Source organism: Haliotis asinina, chromosome 8 (assembly GCF_037392515.1).
Source record: "Haliotis asinina isolate JCU_RB_2024 chromosome 8, JCU_Hal_asi_v2, whole genome shotgun sequence".
Lineage (NCBI taxonomy): Eukaryota > Metazoa > Mollusca > Gastropoda > Lepetellida > Haliotidae > Haliotis > Haliotis asinina.
Window position 1 is genome coordinate 1,675,274 of NC_090287.1, and position 20,057 is coordinate 1,695,330.

The following is a 20,057-nucleotide window of genomic DNA, read 5'->3' on the forward strand; positions in this document are numbered from 1 at the left end:
AAGTTTGCATCTAGAATTTAGTTAAAGTGGGCCAACTGGATTATAACATTTCAAAATGTGGGCCACCTACTAAGATCAGATGTGCACGTTTCAAATGACAAAAAAAAACAATGTAACTGATAACTAACTCACTGTTTATTCAAATTGCGAGAAACAAAGACTCAGTAATGTCTGGAGCCAAAACAATTAATTCTGAGTGAGAGATACATTCTGAGAACTGTTCTGTTTCTAGATTGGGGAAAGCCTAGTTTTACTTTGAAGATACATTTCAATAGAAGGCTTAATGAAATATTTTTTACATCTTTTACAAGCTAGGTTTCACCTAATCTAACCCTGCACCCCATCAGTATTTATGAACAGCATAGATAAGTGGGATATTTTATTTATGGCATTACTTACCTCTATCACTGTTTCAGTGTTTTAGAGCAAGTATAAGTAGATCAGCTGGGTGTTACCTGTTTCTGTAACTGTTGGTAGAATGTGGCAAGGAAGCTGACACAAGAGGTTGCAAAGTGAAGGTCACATTTCTGAAAATATATGCTCTACTAATTTAAAGACATGATTATACAAAGCAAAAAACATATCTTTTTTGACATTTTAATGAAATATATCAAACACACATAGCTCTTAAAGCATATGTTTTTCGCAGTCATGCACACAAAAGCATATTATCTCTGGTAACATGTTTTAGATAATAAGACGCATGTACCTTAATCTGATAATTGTCTTTGATGTCTTCGAGTACACTCTGCACACAGCTGGTTATCGGTTGGTACAATCCAGCCACATGGCTCCAGTTCACATCAGGGGAGACAACTTCCTCACTACCCTCAGTCTCCATGGCACTGCCATCATGGCTGCAATGATCAGTTATGTTCTCATTGATGATTAACTCTTTTAGCTCACACTTGCTGTAATCATATGTTAGGTTAGCATATCGTTAACACATAATCACTTTTAGGAAGCTGTCTCACAGCTGGATTATTACAGAACAAACAACTTTATGCACAGACAGATTTTGAAACACACATGTACATAGAACCATATGGCTTACCTCCTGACAAAACCAGTAGATGGCTTAACAGAACCAGCGACACTGACAACAGTCTCACAGCAAGACAACATGGCTGCCTCCATCTGTTTCCTACTGGGTCGTCCCGGGTCAAGAGCAGACTGAATGTAAGCCACCAGGGTGGAATAGAGGTCTCTGGATAAAGTGTATCAGTGACAGATTCATATATTTTAGCGTACAATAGTCAATCACAATGAAAAGCTTACAACTGGGTACATGTTTATATGTAACCCATTTTCAGATGTCAAAAAGGAATTTACAGCACAGTTACCTTGATTAAACAGAACAAAAAATAGTTCAGCCCCTTTATCATATGAAAACATAATGACTTGAGGCATAACACTGAAAAACATGTCCTTACACTGTTATTTCCCATGTATAGTTAGATACTTTATCCCAAACTTAATTTGAAGATAAGTTCCGGTCTATATTTTCACAAGTTACTTGTCTGTTGAAAACTTCAGTCTTACAGATATGTCTGTGTGGCAAGACCATAGGACAGACAGATCTTCCACACACGGAAACTCAGGGTCTGCAACATTTCAGCTTCATCCCTTGGCAGCTGGAGATCACTGGAACAGACAACACACACTCTGCAACAGGCTTTTGTGGACAGGATAAGAACACAAACAGACAACACACACTCTGTAACAGGCTTTTGTGGACAGGATAAGAACACAAACAGACTACACACACTCTGTAACAGGCTTTGTGGATGAGACATGAGCACAACAGACAACAGATACTGACAGACAACAGATTGCTTAGTCACAGACTCTGTGGATGAAGCACGAACACAACAACAGATACAGACACAGACAACATCAGATATTCTAAATCATGAATGAGTCAGGAGTGTGATTTTACATTGTTGGAGGTAATACTCAAGCCATATGAATTCTGGACAGAGGGTATCGACTTCACCCGCTGTAGTAATGAGGGGAATCAAATCCAGGTGTTTGACATGACCAGCAGATATTTCAACCACCAGACTGACAACCCATTGTCACCTTCCCTGGTCCTGTTGAGTGAGTCTAGTTTTACACTGCATTAAGCAATATCCCAGTAATGCCACAGCAGGGGGGTCACAAACGGGCTTCACACATTATCCCGATGTGGGAAATCGAAGCAGGTCTTCTGATTGGCTACAGTGAGGATGCAGAGCTAGCAAAGGGTGGTAATAAAACATTCCATCCGAGCCGTAGATGCAATTAGGGTGTAGTGGAGATTTATCAGAACGTAAATCATGGAGACATCAAGGATGCAGAAATTCCTGCTCAGAAAATGCTGATTTGCTGGTACTCAAAACTAATGTTCACATAGTCAGGGGAGGTAACCCAAGATTTAGACAACAGGTACTATGGCTGTACTAAGCTGTCATCTTAGAGTCATTTGTGACAGATAGGAAATTACCTTGTTTTCACTGCCATATATCTCATTATTATGTTCTGCAGTTTATATTTTGATATCTGAAATAAGAGAAAAGAGTCAATGTTTTTCATTTGCTGCTCAATTAGCCATCATGTAGAGTCCATTTGAGTCAAAAACCTTCCCAAAGAAATCGAAATCAAATATTCATAAATGACTCAAACTAACGCCAAAGCAAACAGGAAAAACACACAAATTCTCCAGAATTTTGTTATAAGTTTTGTCAACAAAACATAAAAGTTGTTTAACAAACCATCATTACATTCATTCGATACTGTAAGATTTGTGACAAGGGTTTGTTAATTTTATTTCTGAAGAGTTGGTGTGTTTTCCCTATTTACTTTGGCAATAGTTCAAGTCATTTACGAATATTTGATTTATAGTTAGAGTGCAATTCATTGGGGAGATTTTGACTCATATGGACTGTAGTGTTGAGTCTAAACATCAAATTAAACATCTTCCAGGCAATGACTCAGGCTTCCATAGGACATTTTGATAGAAAAATGAATGCGAAATAGGTGTTCTTCAAATTTAATAATAGATGACATTACTAAGTTTGTCAATGAGCGACTTCTAAAACAGACCATAGTTACCATTTTCAAATATTTTTATTCTACATAGAAACATAGAAAAAGGTGCTTAGCAATTATCCAGGCATATAGTGACATATTTTAGAAAATTATAGGAAGTTCCTCTGAGCTGTGAAGGTATGTTACCATATGAGCCGTCATGTTCCGGCCAGCCTGGCACAGTGCCGCCACCAATCTCAGAGCTGCAGGCAGCGGAAAGCCATACACACTGGACAGCTGGGCGTTAGAGTCTGGCAATGTAAAACAGAGCAGCAGTATATCACACACTGGACAGCTGGGCATTAGAGTCTGGCAATGTAAAACAGAGCAGCAGTATATCACACACTGGACAGCTGGGCATTAGAGTCTGGCAATGTAAAACAGAGCAGCAGTATATCACACACAGGACAGCTGGGCATTAGAGTCAGGCAATGTAAAACAGAGCAGCAGTATATCACACACTGGACAGCTGGACATTAGAGTCTGGCAATGTAAAACAGAGCAGCAGTATATCACACACAGGACAGCTGGGCATTAGAGTCTGGCAATGTAAAACAGAGCAGCAGTATATCACACACTGGACAGCTGGGCGTTAGAGTCTGGCAATGTAAAACAGAGCAGCAGTATATCACACACTGGACAGCTGGGCATTAGAGTCTGGCAATGTAAAACAGAGCAGCAGTATATCACACACTGGACAGCTGGGCATTAGAGTCTGGCAATGTAAAACAGAGCAGCAGTATATCACACACTGGACAGCTGGGCATTAGAGTCTGGCAATGTAAAACAGAGCAGCAGTATATCACACACTGGACAGCTGGGCATTAGAGTCTGGCAATGTAAAACAGAGCAGCAGTATATCACACACTGGACAGCTGGGCATTAGAGTCTGGCAATGTAAAACAGAGCAGTAATATATCACACACTGGACAGCTGGGCATTAGAGTCTGGCAATGTAAAACAGAGCAGCAGTATATCACACACTGGACAGCTGGGCTTTAGAGTCTGGCAATGTAAAACAGAGCAGCAGTATATCACACACTGGACAGCTGGGCTTTAGAGTCTGGCAATGTAAAACAGAGCAGCAATATATCACACACAGGCAGACAAGCTTGAGAACATCAGCATCACCTACCATCAGTTTAGGAACCTGACAGAGACATGTAATAAGTGTCATGGACTCCGAGGGCTTCATGTTTTCCCCAGCAAAATGATGCAGGACTTAAGGAATGTACTCACAGGTGACATCAGACCCAGTATCTTAGTATGACAAGTAAATGCTTGGCTACCTAACATACATAAAGTGCCAATGAAAACAAGCAGATGACTTTTTTAAACATGACGTCTGTTCATTTAACATAACCAGAGGATATCAAATATTAACATGTGGTACAAGTGTTTATTTTCTCTATATTTTTGTTATTAAGTAATAATTATTATTGGGTCACAACATTTAGTGTTGTGAATAATATTCTCGATGGGTCACATTTCGTATAATAGATGGTCAACACTTTCAGGATTCTGGTTTTCTGGAAATTATCTGTTCCTGGTTTACTATTTGTTACTTCCAGGAGACTGCTAGAGATTTCTACAGTGTTGGTGATGGTCGGATGTGCCCGAACCTTCGGGAAATGACGGAATATATATAAAAAGGCTGCTTCTCAACCGTAACACATGTTGAAAAGTATTGATCAACTGCCATGTTGTTTTGACATAAAGTGAAATGAGTTTCCTCCTAAACAGTTTAAGAACACAGTAAGAAAGTGTGGCCTGACTTTTTCCATAATCAGAAGCAAGCATACACCATAGTGTTACGTTGCTCACCTTGAGGATCCCAAGCTGTGGGCAAGAATTCTTGAAACACCACATCCAGCAGCCTTGGACAATGTACAATCTAGTAAAAAACAAAATATGTTGCAATATGTCGTGTCCAAAATGCAACAGACAAAAATAGGTGATTTTTACAAAATCATAGATCATAGAGCGATCTTGTGGATACACGATGAGCACGAGCAATAACCTTGGCAACGCTCATGCAGAAGGTTATCTGCCTGGATATATGGTGGGAGGAAGCCCTGTAATGGCCTGAGCATTAGATGCCCTCTGAGCATCAGGTCCTGGGCTGAGGTGAGGAGACATAATAGGGATTGCCATTCCCAACCAGCCAGTGGCTGGGACAGGCCTCTGTTGGCGAAGTTGATAATCTTTAACCATCATTCCCTGGGGAATCCTTATAAGGTCGCAGTTGGTCAGAAACAAGCCTCCAATGAAAGTCAACTCTTGAGAAGGCTCCAGGTCGGTATTGATAATCCAACCCAGCTGCTCCAAAAGACTAATGGCAAAATCCATCTGTTTGCATAGCAACAGAGGATCTAGGTGGTTCACCAGGCCATTGTCTATATGTGGATCGAACTCACTGCTCCTGAGATGTAAGAACCGGGTGATCGGACAGGTAATCCACATGAAAAACCACAGGGCCGTAGAAATCTCATATCGAAGCACCTTCCACTGGTAGTGGGTCCCACAGAAGATGAATCTCAGGCACTTGCTACAAAGGTAGATCCGCATATATAGATAGGCATCCTGGAGATTGAGGCTTGCCAGCCAGACCCTGAACGCAAGCTTTGTGCATAAATGTTCCAGGGACACCATGCTTAGAGAGAGAGTACAAGGCACTGTTGCACACCCTGGACACCACAGGTGAGGATCCTTTGCTGATTTCAGCATTATGCAGATACAACAGAATCGGGAGGTCATGCACACTAAAGCTGTAACACACAAAAACAGGGCAAAGCATGAAAAAACACTAAAAGTCACAGAAAAAAACTGCAGAGAAAATGGAAACACCCCTGCAGCAAAACTGGGCATGCCCCACTGGGTGGGACAGTAAAGCGAAAACAACCAAAATGGCTGCACCACTGTGCTAAAAAGAGCATAAGAAATAAGCAAAATGTGGAAAATATTAACACATTATGCAAAGTCAAGCGTGGATATTATGGTGGAATGGACACAAAGGAACACAAAACACCAACCATGACAACCAAAGTGACACTTGCAATCTGGGAACACAGACCACATCAAAGTGAGAGACATGAGGCAGCCAGGTAGGTACACTTTCTCATACATTTCTTCTTCAATCACCAAGATGACAGATAACACATACCTACCAAACACAAATGTGATCTTAATAGATAAAGTAGAGTGTTGCTTAGCAAAATCAAAAATGTCTGGCAAGCAGCAGTCTTGAGGTAAAAGTGATTTTTGGATAGATCACGCTTGTGCAAGTGGGGGATCTCGTCACTTCTGTTCCTGTACAGCTCACAAACCAGCCATTCTAGTAGAATGGAGAATCAAAGAATGCCTGATATCTTTTTAGTGAAGCTTGAGGTAATATGCCTAAGGTAAATAAAAAAATTAATGAAAATAGGAGTATCACAGGAATCCATTTTGAGTAATATTCCATCAGTTTGGAATCCTTGATAAACTAGACTTGTGGAGTACTCAGTAGGTGAGTCTCTGTACCTTGTACGCCAGGCCTGGGGAGTGTTGGGCTGCCTTGGTCAGCATGTCCAGCACCTGTATCACAGTCACAGCTTGTGGCTTCCGAATCTCCAGTATATGCCGCAGTCGCTGGAGCAGAACCATTCGGGACACCAGGCCCTGCAACAAACACCTGGTGTTCAATACACACATCAAACACATCAGGGGTATATCAACATTCTCACACAAAACATGTGCTGCATCTAATACCTGGTGTTCAGTGAACATCACCAGGCTCACACAGACACAAGCCCTATAATTAACACTTGATGTTAACAGACACCTGGCAAAAAACAGACAATGAATAGTCAGTATTTCTCATATTGACATATCATGTACAACAGTCAGTGAGCGAGCGAGTGAGTTTTGTTTTACGCTGCACTCAGCAATAATCCAGCTATATGGCACTGGTTTGTAAATAATCGAGTCTGGATAAGCCAAGCCAGTGGTCAGCAGCATGAGCATCGAAGTCAGCAAACCTGATCACCTGTTCATTTAAGTTGCCTCTGTCTGTTGTGGCAAACATGGGTTGCATAAGACCTATTCTACACCAGATCTTCACGGGTCATGTACAAAAGGTGTGCAGAAGTATATACCCTTCAATTCCACAAAATCAGGACGTTTGGACATGATTTCAGTGACACTAACACATCATGTCCTGTCACAGCATCTCCAGTAATAAAGACATACAGTATCTTACCAAAACAACGTCTCTCTTGGCAACTTCAGCATCCGTCTCCTCAACTGGCTCTTCACCATCCTGGCGCTCACTCTCCATGGTAACCGGACACTGACCTGGCATCACATGACCTTGAAACCAGCTGAAGCATATGTCCAGGCACTCCTGGAAGCAGTGAGAAAGGTTGTCACCATACGATGTCACTCAGTACAAGAATCAAACTGTCACAGTGACAGTAAACAATGACATTTTCAATACATTTATATAAGGTCAGTCATAATCAGACAAGGATCCTGTCCTAAGTAAGCAAGTATAAATGTCATAAAGTTGCATGGACACAAACAGATTTGTTTACTTCTTGTGAATACCTATCTTGTGTTCCAGTTATTGCCTAAGTCATATCTCCTCTGTTTATGTCACTTGATAAAGGCAGATCAGAAGCATGAAACCAGCAACCATTAGTCAGTCCTGTCGCAAACTCCCCATATGTGAAGTCTACCAGATGACAGCATGGACACTTAGGGACAATTCTAATCACACCAGTTGAGAAACATACCTGATCTGCTGGATTACAGATGAGGGCATGCATGGCAGCAACAGCAGCAGCAAGAACAGCGTCAACAGTGTCATCTAAAGCCCAGCGGAACAGGAACACCACTCCAGACTCCAAAACAGCTGGCACGATTGGGGACTGAACAACATCTCGATATGCTCCTCTCTTGGCCTGCACATGGAGGTCAGCACACATGAAACTGTCAATAACATGTAGATCGCAACAACAGATCTGCTTAATAAAACTGGTCATGACAGGCAGATCACTACCACAGATGATTACACTGTAATATACACTGTCACCAACTAGTAGTATTAAAGTGAGAAATACAGTGAATAAAGGTCAAAATCTAACAATGCCAGACAACATGAATCTGTCAGAGATGTATTCAGTCTGCGAGAATCCTGATGAGAGTCTCACCTTGTATATTACCCAAGCAAGCACCTGCAGTGCTAGTGTCCTCTGCTGAATGTTGGAGCTCCGGGCCAGCTGGAACATCTCCTCTAGGGTGTAACCAGCTCGCTAGTAACAGCAAGTATCTGGGGCCAGTTAACAGTGCAAGCAACAGGAAATAGACAGAGCAAAAGCCAGCACGAAAAGCCAGTTATCACAGCTAATAACAACATGTGCTAGCAACAGCAATGACATGGAGCTAGTCCACCAACTTTCCCAGTCCTATGCTGGGATTCAAACCACACACCTTCTGATCTTAAGTCAGACACCTTGTCCACTTGGCCAAAGAGGTTAAGCCTGTCAGTAAGCTGACAAGGTAAGGATGTCATCTCCGGAATACTCCATGCCGTGCTACTCTAGCAAAAGCAAGACCATGGACCAAGCTTACAGAACCAGTTTTAGAGTACTTGGCCTGGAAACATTGATACATTACTATGTGGTCCTGACTTCACTATCATATTCAGGAAGGGAATGTGTTTCTTTAATGTAAGGCTACTGATGTACCAATCAGAAATCATCTTCAAACCAGAAACCAACCTCTGGTTCACTTCCATGGTGATGTAGACCTTGATTGACAGGTAAATCAGAATCAGCTGGAAGAATGTTGCCATGGAAATCAAATCGAGCTGGCAGGCCATTCTGCAATACATTCATAAAGATTTGTCAGCCAGTGCCCTGGTTTGGAGATCTCATAAATCATACTATAATACTGACATATGGCAAATGAAAAACAACACAAAAACATGGTACAACAAGTCCATAACTGTGACTCCATATATAATCTGAAATGTGCAGATGACTGAATACACATGTTACCTTGCTAATGTAGAACTGGTTCATCAAATTATCTGACAAATGTAGAACAATGTATCAAACACTGCATCTCATAACTCAGCTTTGCCTTTAAGTCATGTTTTACTGTCAAGTGTTTACAGATGTATACCTTTGCATCTCCGGTGCAAGGAGGGGGAAGGTCCCTCATCCACTCCAGCTTGTCATACTCCACTTTTTCCATGTGTACCCATGTAGGTTCAGGCTGTACAGGCAGCCCAAGGTCACTGTCACCTGAAGAAAAAATTATGTTCAGTAAGCCAATCTTTTTTCAGGTTCGCTGTGACCTAGAGAGAAGAAACAGACAATATTCAGTTAGTCAATCCTACATTTGGGTTGCTTTGACCTGGACAGACAACATTGAACATGTTGATTGTGTGAGTACTAATGTATCACATGATGGGGTATAAAAGAATGATATGAGTCACTTAACTACACACTTGCATTAGCAGATGTCATGATAAAGACAATACCAAGAGAATGGACAAGAAAAGAGACACCTTTTTTCTTTGAAATCTTCTTCCCAGTAGCAACTCTCTCCTTCAAACTTGTTTCTGTCTCCATTTCCTTTATCTCAGACTTTGTCTCAGACTTCATCGTCTTTCTGGAAGTCAGGAAGGCTAACAGCTTTGGATCTGGAATAAAATAACCTAACTGTCATAGAAAACTGTATGTAAAGTATTCTGACAAGCAATTCAGTTATATGGGCAGAGATGCCGACTCCAAAGTGTTGCAAATAGTAGTTTCAACATTCAAAATTAGTAGTCAACTAAATATATAATTTTCTGAGTAAAATTGATATTTTACACTTATCCTGACTCATGTTAATTGCTTATCTCCCTGGCGAAGGTAGTGGAACACCTGAAATCCCTTGAAGTTCCCTTCTAAAAGAAGAGGACTTAAAATACACTCACCCATGTGTAGTCTCCCCTTTCCCGCGCATTGGTCATGTGACTGGCCATGCTTGCCACTCTCTCCTTGTATATTGCCCGACACGCGAATATAGGAATTCAGCATGCCTGTGCGGGGCAGTTTGGAGGGCATTTGCCATGAGTCAGGATAAGTATAAAATATCAACTTTATTCAGAAAATTACATATTTTTCCTAATACTGACTCATGCTAATTGCTTACAGAATCCAACGGAAACGGCGGTGGGTCAAGCCACGCTGGATCCGGCTGGCTGTCAAAATTATGTCCAATAATTTTTTCCCCCAAACGGGAACTTGTAATGGCGATAATATGGTAATGCTCTTCTAATATTCATTGTAGATTCTGGAGGGATCACATCCAGTCGAACTTGTCTTCAGCCAAAGGTTTCAGTGACTGGAATGTGTGACATCGAAAGTAACTAGCGTCCTGCTAGTTTCTGATACAACTAATTGTCGAGATATTGAAATCAAGATTAGTTGCGACCCTTCTTCGTGTACAAGTACCAACATTTAGAGTACCGGGTCCAAATCACTCATGCTAGTCTGTTTAAGATGCATGGAACTTCCACCATTATACTCTGCAGAGCGTCTGGCTTCCACAAGTCACGTGATAAAACGAGTGAGTGAACTCAATGTCTTCGGGGAATTGTTAGTTGCTGATCAACGACTAGTGGCCCAAACTGATGAATGCCAGAGACATCCTCCGTGGCGCTATCTCGTTGATAATGGTTGTTGGCAAACACTGTGTTTGACTTCCAAAAGCAATCCTCCATTATAGTTGATAGAAAACAATTCCTATGTAGCACTAGTGTAGCGGCCAAGGCTCTAACTTCGTGTGGGTTGGAAGCTCGCTGACGATCCAATCTTGCTGCTTTATAGGCCCTCAATATAACAGCTCTGAACCATGCTGAGATAGTGTTGCGGGATACTTCCGTAGGTGTCTCAGTGGAAATAGGGATAAACAGATGCTTGAACCGTTGCCTTCTAGACTTCTAGACTAGTACGTGTGATGTATATCTTCAAAGCTCTGACTGGACATAATGATAAATCTTGAGTATCCTGTGGTCTTAAGATTGAAGATAATGGCGGTATGTGAAATTCGAGAATCGCTGAGAATCTTGCTGCTTTATAAGCTCTGAATATAACAGCTCTGATCCACATTGAGATAGTGTTGCTTGAAACGTGGCCTTCTAAATACATGCTCTGACTGGACATAACGATAAATCTTGAGTATCCTGCGGTCCTAAGAGTGAAGATAATGCCGGTATATGAAATTGTCTATCCGGTTGACCTGGCAATTGATTTTTCGCAATAAAATACCATCGTAAGCCCCGATGGGCAGTCTGTTGATCATTTGCATCAAAACTTGGGTGGTTAAAGTCTAGAGCATGAATTTCTGACATTCGTGCAGCTGTAGCCAAGGCAAATAAAAACAGCGTCTTCTGAGTTAGCAGTTCAATTGAGGTCCGATCAAGCGGCTCGTACACATCACTTTCAGACCTCTGGAATGTCGTAGGTGACATAGACATTCTGATAGATAGATAGATATAGATATTCACTATGAAGCCTTTCTTCTTGGCGTATGTCTCAAACCGCTTCCATTTGTCATCATAAAGGGTGCGAGTGGATTTCTGTAAGGCTAAAGTAACTGCTTTCGCTGCCCTCTGTGTTTCAAAGAGCCTTTAATTTTCTCATTGACTTTTGGTAGCATCACTGGAGGTGGGAAAAGCGAATGTGTTTAGTTGTGCATTAGGAATGCTCAGAGCGTCTGTTGCCCAGGCTAATGGATCCGGTACTGATGATACAAACGTTGTTGTCTGTTTGTTGAACCATGTTGCAAATAACTCCATTTGCTGCGATCCGAATGTCTGGCTGATTAGTTGAAATGCCTCCCAATGCAGCATTCACTCTGTTGGTGATGGACAAAGAGGACGAGATATGGCATCCACCATAATGTTGCAGGCTCCTGGTATGTGACATGCTTTAATTTGAGATTCACACTGTCGACTAGATCAAAGAGTTGAAATGTTAGGTGTAGAAGAGATGGCGATCTCATTGACCCCTGTTTGTTTATGTAAAAGGCCACCCAGATTGTATCACCTATTGCAGCACGGCTCCCTTGGGAGCTGCATTCGCCGCCTTACACGCGCATCCTGCACGTCATTGGATAGCGGGACCCTTGCGCGTCACGTAGAATTTTTCCGTTTCTTTTTTGGCAAATTTATAGCCCAGCAATTAAGGTTTCCGTGATTTTAGGCCTTCTGAATTTCTTCCACAGGAGTCTCGGTGGAAGACTTTTCTTCCACCCAGCCTCCGGTGGAAGTCGCTCGCGCCATTGTATTTTGGAAGCCTTTTACTTTGTGATATCTATGCATGTTATACATGGTTGGAAACCCGATCCAACGCTCTCTCCAAAAATGCAAACGTGATTCTAATGGTGCCCCTGGTAACCAGTCCAGATTGAATCTCCGACATGATGGTTTGTGTAATTTTGTTGAACTTCAATTCTTCTATATCACAGTAGTCATCATGCCACCATAGTCCGGTCATGATGTAATGGCAACCACTCTTACGATTCACCTTAGAAAATGCATTTCTATACTGCGTTTGAAAGCCAGTTAAAGCGTGTGTCAGACAGTGTATAAAACGCACACGTTGCGCATTTAGTGGTGGAGCTACATGGGTATTAATGTGCGAAATGCAACAAATACCGCAGGTGATATAGATTAGCGGAATTTACATGAATCTGTTCACCGGCTATACCGGCGTCGTTAATATTTACAACTACAAAGCATTTGCAAGGGGATTCATGTGGGATTCTGGAAATGTGCAACATGCTGGTGTGCAACATTAGACATTCGCTCTACACAGGAATCAATATACGTGACAGAGCTAAAGTTGCAACGAACTGGAATAAAGCCATAGAAGCAACGCCTGTGGTCTTAATATATAAACTTTTACGGTGGTGGAAAGCCCTTGAAAGTGCGGTTCTGCCAAGGTGTAATGTGCATTCGAGTCGCGTCTGAGAGTCAAGCAATGCGCGCCATTATGTAAATGCATTTGCGCCAATGGCGGGTAAAGTAGTCGGGGATCCGGCGCTCGTCTCTCGTCAGTGTTACGGCAGCTATAATTTCACGATCCACCATCCAAAATTTAATGTTTAACATGCATCTGAAAGCCCTTGAAAGTGCGGCTCTGCCAAATTATAATGGGCGTTCGAGGAACATGAGATAATCAGGCAATGCGCGTCATTACGTAACTGTTCTTGTGCGACTGGTAGGTAAAAACGGAGATCTGGCGCGTACCTTCCGCCAGCTATTATTTCATTATCCTTCATCCAAAATGAAAGATTTAAAATGCATCGGAAAGCCCTTGAAAGTGCGGTTGTGCCAAGGTGTGACGTATATTCGTGTCACCTCAGACAGTCAAGCCATGCGCGTCATTATGCAACTGCTGATGGCGGGTAAAGTCGGGGGTCTGGCGCACGTCTCCCGTCAGTGTTACGGCACCTATAATTTCACGATCAATCATCCAACATTTAATGTTTCAAACGCACCTGAAAGCCCTTGAAAGTGCGTCTATGCCAGGTTATAATATGCATTCAAGGAACGTCTTTTAATCAAGGAATGCGCGGCATTATGTAACTGTACTTGTGCGTGTAGCTGGTAGAATTGGGGATCTGGCGCGCATCTTTCCTCAGCTGTTACTTCAGCATCAGAAACCAATGGTGTAAAAGGGGTCGGTAATACCTTGACAATGTGGATGTGCCAAGGTATACTGTGCATTCGAATAAACGTTCCCTTATGTAACGACGCGCATCAAACAGACAAGATGGCGCCATGCTCTGACAACTGTAACTTATCACAAAGGCCGCCTCTGTCTGGCCACTTAGTTACTGAGTTGCGTTCGCAACTCCTTATCATCATTATTTTCATAACTTCTTTCAGATCTGTCCGCATGGACTGATTGGATATACTACGAGTACACGTTCTTCTCTACCTTCCTGTAAACTTAATTACTACGTGATTAGCTGCATATCACTCGTCTGTGTTCACATCTTCGTACCCTGGAGATGCTATTTATCAGCAATTGTAATTTCGTCACCTGCCTTGCTCTCTTATGGTTATAATCACTCAGCTTGGGTCACTTCCTTTTGACATGCCGCTACTTTGTGATTTTAAACCTCGTCGCCCCACTGACTTCAACTTTGCGTATAAAATTCCTTTGGCATGTGCAATTCACACCTTTTGGCATGCTCTTGCCCCTCCAAATGGACATCACGCATGGAATGGAGATGGGCAATTTCCAGTTTCCTCCTCCCCCGTAGAAACATCCGGCTTGGCCACGTGAACTTCATCTAAGCCATCCCATTGGTTGTCTGACCGCGACATGGTAATATAAGGGAATGCATTTCACTGCAATTTCATCATCACAGACCAAGTGTCTTAGTGGATCACTACCAGTCAGCGCTGGCAATCACTATTGGCAAGTGAACTTTTACTTTTATTTCTTCTCGTTTGTTCTTAATTTCTGCATTTTTCAGTCATTTACGTTGCTCACTTTATCAAACTGATACTCAACATTACTAGGTTTATTCCCTAAATAGACATATCGTATAAGCAGTTTATTTCTTAATTTGTCCAAGACTGTGACATCCAGACCAATCATTCCCAGAAAGTAAGTGTCCCAGCACTATCATCAAGTATGCCTTCCACAAACATTTCGGTCGTTTGTCAAAAGTGTAAAACATATTACAAAGGCATCGCGCATTTAAAGCAATGTTATCCTGGTAGTTCTACTCCTGGTCTACACGCCATACACGCCCAAAATCGCCGCCGTAGCGAGTCCTATACTGCTACACAGCTGGTGTCAATGTCGGCTCTATTGGCATTTTGTGGCACATACAGTGTCAACAAAAATCAAATCCCTGATTACATCAGGGTACTTAAACACACAATTCAAGGAGAGGACGCATCTGCAGCCTCTCCTTCAACTAGTAATCCAATGCCGAGTACCAGTGCTGGTTTAACTGGGTCTACCAGAAGTGGTACTCGGTATAATTACAAACAAAACACAGTCAGGGCTAATCTTACAAACACTGGCTTATACGATAGGTTCCCTGAAAGTGAGCCGACACTTTCAGGGTTTTATCAATATTTAACCAATATTCTTAAAAAAGCAGGGCGTAATGCTGGTGACACGTGTCGCCGCGTTTCTAAGTTTTTCTATTATATCCAAAAACATGTTTTCCCAAATAGTAATATGGCTTGTATCAACTTTGATATATTTGAGCATGTAGATGAAATTCATTATTTTAACACGGTCCTTTCACAAAATGGGGTATCTGCAGGTGGCATTAAAAATTACATGTCAGCTGTCAAATCCTTTCTCAGCTACTGCCAAACGTACGTTCAAATGTCCCCAAGGCTTTTCGATAATTTGCGTAGGTTTACAAGTGCTACGCATTGTTCATATACAGGTGTCTCTAGCCAGTATAAACGCGAAGAGGTCCGTAAATCTGTTACAGAATTCAGAGATGAAACCAAACAACCGCCGCCCATTTCCGTTGTTCAAAAGGGGTACACCGATCCTGCAACCAGACAAGAGGTGAGGGACATCCTGGACCGGGCCAAGGCAGATCAACTTCCATCTGAGGACGATCAGCACCTGGTGGTGCGGTACTTGTCTTGTGGGATAATTCAACTTGGACATGCCCAAAGACCTTCAGTGCCGTCGTGTATGAAGTTGGCAGATTTCAATAAGGCACGGTGTGTTGCCGGGAGGTACCAACTTTCTTTCATGGACCACAAGACGTCCATGAACTTCCTGGTCACCCTAAGCTTGTCCAAAGAGGATTACGACATGTTCAGGGATTACCGTCAATATGTACGTGGTGACATGCCTGAAGATGCTCTACCGGACAAATCGCCTTTCTTCAGGAGAGTGGACGGCACTGAAGTGGGGAATATGTCTCTCGAGTTGGCCCGCTATCAGAGGACAAGAGGTTTCCTTAAACCCAACTTCGAAAACGAACGGAGGACATTTACGGCCACGGATGTTCGGAAAGCTTTGGAGACTGAAGTGGCAAGGCAGCATCCCGATGATGCTGCAAAACGTAAGATGGCCAGTGACTATCTTGCACATGGCCAAAAGACTGTCAGTAGGTACTACGCTAAGAAGACTCCCTTACAGGCTGCTAGTGAGTGTGCTTTTGTGCAAGATGTTATCCAACAAGCAGCGGGTACATCAAACGCTGAGGAATCTGCATCGGCGTCAGTTCCAACAGATTCCTCCAGCCAGCTCCAGCCCCAGCCCCAACACCTTGAAGGTAGGGGGAAGGGAAAAGGGAAAAGTAAAGGAAAAGGCAAGCTCATAAAGCCCAAAAGGTGAGAAACAAGTAGATGAAAGTGAAAGTAGACCGGAAAGTTGATAAAGCCAAAACCGTAGCAGTAGTAGGTTATAGCCTGTAATTCCATAACCTTATGTCAGTTTCGACCCATTAGGTTTATACAGCAGTAGTAAAGGGGTTCGCTGTTCGAACTTGCTGTTGTGGGAATGGTGCAGGAAAAGCCACATGACACTAGACCAGAGAGTAGATCAAACCAAAACCGTAGGATAGAAGTAGTAGGTTATAGCCTGTAATTCCATAACCTAATGTCAGTTTCGACCCATTAGGTTTATACAGCAGTAGTAAAGGGGTTCGCTGTTCGAACTTGCTGTTGTGGGAATGGTGCAGGAAAAGCCACATGACACTAGACCAGAGAGTAGATCAAACCAAAACCGTAGGATAGAAGTAGTAGGTTATAGCCTGTAATTCCATAACCTAATGTCAGTTTCGACCCATTAGGTTTATACAGCAGTAGTAAAGGGGTTCGCTGTTCGAACTTGCTGTTGTGGGAATAGTGCAGGAGAAGAAAAATGGCACTCTTAAATGAGCAACCTCCACGTGGTGAGTGCTGGTTAACACAAATAGCTCATAATGTATTTGGTTCAGTTATACAATTCTTTATGTATCTAATGTGTTATGTCTTTTTCAGATATATTTTTCTATATCCGTTCTGCGCTATATAAGTCATTTCAAATGCAATGCAATGTTTCGTTCATGTGGTTTCGCAAAAGTCTATTTCATGATATATTACATACAATTCTTTATATATCTAACATAGTATATCTTTTTCAGCTATATTTTCTTTCTAGAAAAGATGCTAGGCATGTCCGTAGGTAATGCCGCTTGTCCGTTCCGTCGCAGCGGCGCCGGTAGCGGAAGTAGACTTTCGTTCTAATTTCGTTATCCCTCATTGGATTTCTAATATCTATGATTCATTTGAAAGGTCTTTTCATGGGGTTTCTGGCGATGCATAACATGCACGTCTGCAATGCTGTGCACAGCTGCAACCGTCTGCATATAGTGCCGCTTTTCTATCCGGCTTGACTTCCGCCGCCGACTCATGTCGACCCCGCCAATAACCCCTTATAATATCTCTCTCCTTTCGAAGATCCCTAACATCTACAGTGCATGTGAAAGCCCATGCAAATGGGCTTCAAGACGATGTACGACATGCCCATGTGCACTGGCATGTCAAGCTACAAACGTCTGCGTGTCATGCCGCGTGTCCCGTGCGTCGCCAACACCATCGGTGCGTTATTTCTTGGTTAATCATGTGTACATGTCTGATGCGACTTTCAGTATCTTATATTCATTAGAAAGAGCATTTCAATTCGCTTCTGGTGGTGTATGGCATGTGCATGTGCGACGTTGAGCAGAGATGCTAGGCATGTCCGTAGGTAATGCCGCTTGTCCGTTCCGTCGCAGCGGCGCCGGTAGCGGAAGTAGACTTTCGTTCTAATTTCGTTATCCCTCATTGGATTTCTAATATCTATGATTCATTTGAAAGGTCTCTTCATGGGGTTTCTGGCGATGTATGACATGCACGTCTGCAATGTTGTGTATAGCTGTCCATATTTGATGCCGCATTTTAGTTCCGTCGCAAAGGCGCCGTTAGCGGAAGTAGACTTTCGTTCTAATTTCGTTATCCCTCATTGGATTTCTTATATCTATGATTCATTTGAAAGGTCTTTCCATGGGGTTTCTAGAGATGTATAACATGCACATCTGCAATGTTGTGTAAAGCTGTCCGTATGTAATGCCGCATGTTAGTTCCGTCGCAACGGCGCCGTAATCGGAAGTAGACTTTCGTCCTAATTTCGTTATCCCTCATTGGATTTCTTATATCTATGATTCATTTGAAAGGTCTTTCCATGGGGTTTCTAGCGATGTATAACATGGACATCTGCAATGTTGTACATAGCTGTCCGCATGTAATGCCGCATGTTAGTTCCGTCGCAACGGCGCCGTTAGCGGAAGTAGATTTTAGTCCTAATTTCGTTATCCCTCATGGGATTTCTTATATCTATGATTCATTTGAAAGGTCTTTCCATGGGGTTTCTAGAGATGTATAGCATGCACGTCTGCAATGTTGTGTATAGCTGTCCATATTTAATGCCGCATGTTAGTTCCGTCGCAACGGCGCCGTAATCGGAAGTAGACTTTCGTTCTAATTTCGTTATCCCTCATTGGATTTCTTATATCTATGATTCATTTGAAAGGTCTTTCCATGGGGTTTCTAGCGATGTATAACATGCACGTCTGCAATGTTGTGTATAGCTGTCCGCATGTAATGCCGCATGCTATTTCCTTTTCAACGGATCGGTAATCGGAAGTTAATTTCGTTGATAATTTTTATATCGTTTTCTCGTTCCTAAATGTCCATAATGCGTATGAATGCCCTTTCAAATCTGCTTCTAACGACGTATCGCATACATATACAATGGTTTTTGGAGAGGCTACACACGTCCGTATATACCGCCGCTTTTCGCGTATACGGCCTTTCAATGGCGCATTTGCTCTCGTGTTGCCTTATTGCGTCTTTTGTGCTTCTAACTGCAGCACTCTAGTCTGTAGCATACATTTTTTGGTATCATTAGAAAGCTCTTCTGGTGACGGCAACAATGGTGTAAACAGATTTCATCTATTCTGAAAATTGTAAAGTATATTGCACAATTTGTTCGAAAAAATAGTCGTTTTTTACTGTACTTTTTAAAAAAATACTATGTAACTTCTTTTCTAAAAGTCAGATGTCAAATTGGATGGTATTGCCAGAAAGCCCATTTAATGGCGGAGGTACATGCAAAATTTCGTTGCTCTATCTTTTCAAATAAAGTAAATCTAAACTTTTTAAAATGTGTACTATCGTCAGGTGAAAGTTTAACTATCCAACGTATTTACGTACTTTTCTACACAAGGGGAACCCGAGCCAGCTTGGCCACTGCTCGGAAAATGCCTACGTTCCCCGGGCACAAACGTAGACGGGACGGGAACGGAACGGCGATGCGGAAATTGCGACGCTGCCCTCTACGTCTGCCCACGGAGGTTGGAAAGTATCAAGGTTGTGCATAGGGGGATAATTCCGACCTCAACCATGATCAAGCACTTGGTTGACGTGGTGGTTAGCGTGAGCAACGGCGCGCGACGTTGTTCATACTATTCATCATTCGTTCTGCCGAAGACGCTCGATCTATAAGCGGCCATGGTGTAGCAAAAGCGAAAACTATCGAGTCTTGACAGGGGGCTCAATGGCGAGTTTGCGAGAAGCAGAACGATATGCTGGTGTTGCATAGCAGGCGAGGGGACGATCCCGAGAGGAGAGGCGATGATGGTGAAACGGTAGCTGGCGCAGGCAAACCCGTTCGAGTCTTGATTTGCCCGTGAGCAAGTGTAGACTCTGCTGACTTTTGCCTAGAGATGGGTGATAGTGTCGGAAGCACATCGACATGCTGGTGTTGCATAGCAGGCGAGGGGACGATCCCGAGAGGAGAGGCGATGATGGTGAAACGGTAGCTGGCGCAGGCAAACCCGTTCGAGTCTTGATTTGCCCGTGAGCAAGTGTAGACTCTGCTGACTTTTGCCTAGAGATGGGTGATAGTGTCGGAGGCAGATCGACA

At 42.6% G+C, this 20,057-nt stretch overlaps 1 protein-coding gene across 1 annotated transcript in view; it reads right to left on the reverse strand.

Moving 5' to 3' along the window:
• LOC137294006 (RNA polymerase II-associated protein 1-like) overlaps positions 1–20,057 on the reverse strand; it is a 67,273-nt gene that overhangs the window by 30,156 nt on the left and 17,060 nt on the right. The window contains exons 7-20 of the mRNA XM_067824919.1: positions 9,626–9,760; positions 9,238–9,359; positions 8,832–8,933; positions 8,262–8,363; positions 7,845–8,012; positions 7,310–7,453; positions 6,592–6,729; positions 4,894–4,963; positions 3,217–3,320; positions 2,486–2,541; positions 1,543–1,644; positions 1,055–1,207; positions 710–857; positions 456–527 (exon numbers count right to left, since the gene is read on the reverse strand). Of these exons, the coding sequence (XP_067681020.1) occupies positions 456–527; positions 710–857; positions 1,055–1,207; positions 1,543–1,644; positions 2,486–2,541; positions 3,217–3,320; positions 4,894–4,963; positions 6,592–6,729; positions 7,310–7,453; positions 7,845–8,012; positions 8,262–8,363; positions 8,832–8,933; positions 9,238–9,359; positions 9,626–9,760 (1,616 nt within the window). The remainder of the gene's footprint in view (positions 1–455; positions 528–709; positions 858–1,054; positions 1,208–1,542; positions 1,645–2,485; positions 2,542–3,216; positions 3,321–4,893; positions 4,964–6,591; positions 6,730–7,309; positions 7,454–7,844; positions 8,013–8,261; positions 8,364–8,831; positions 8,934–9,237; positions 9,360–9,625; positions 9,761–20,057) is intronic.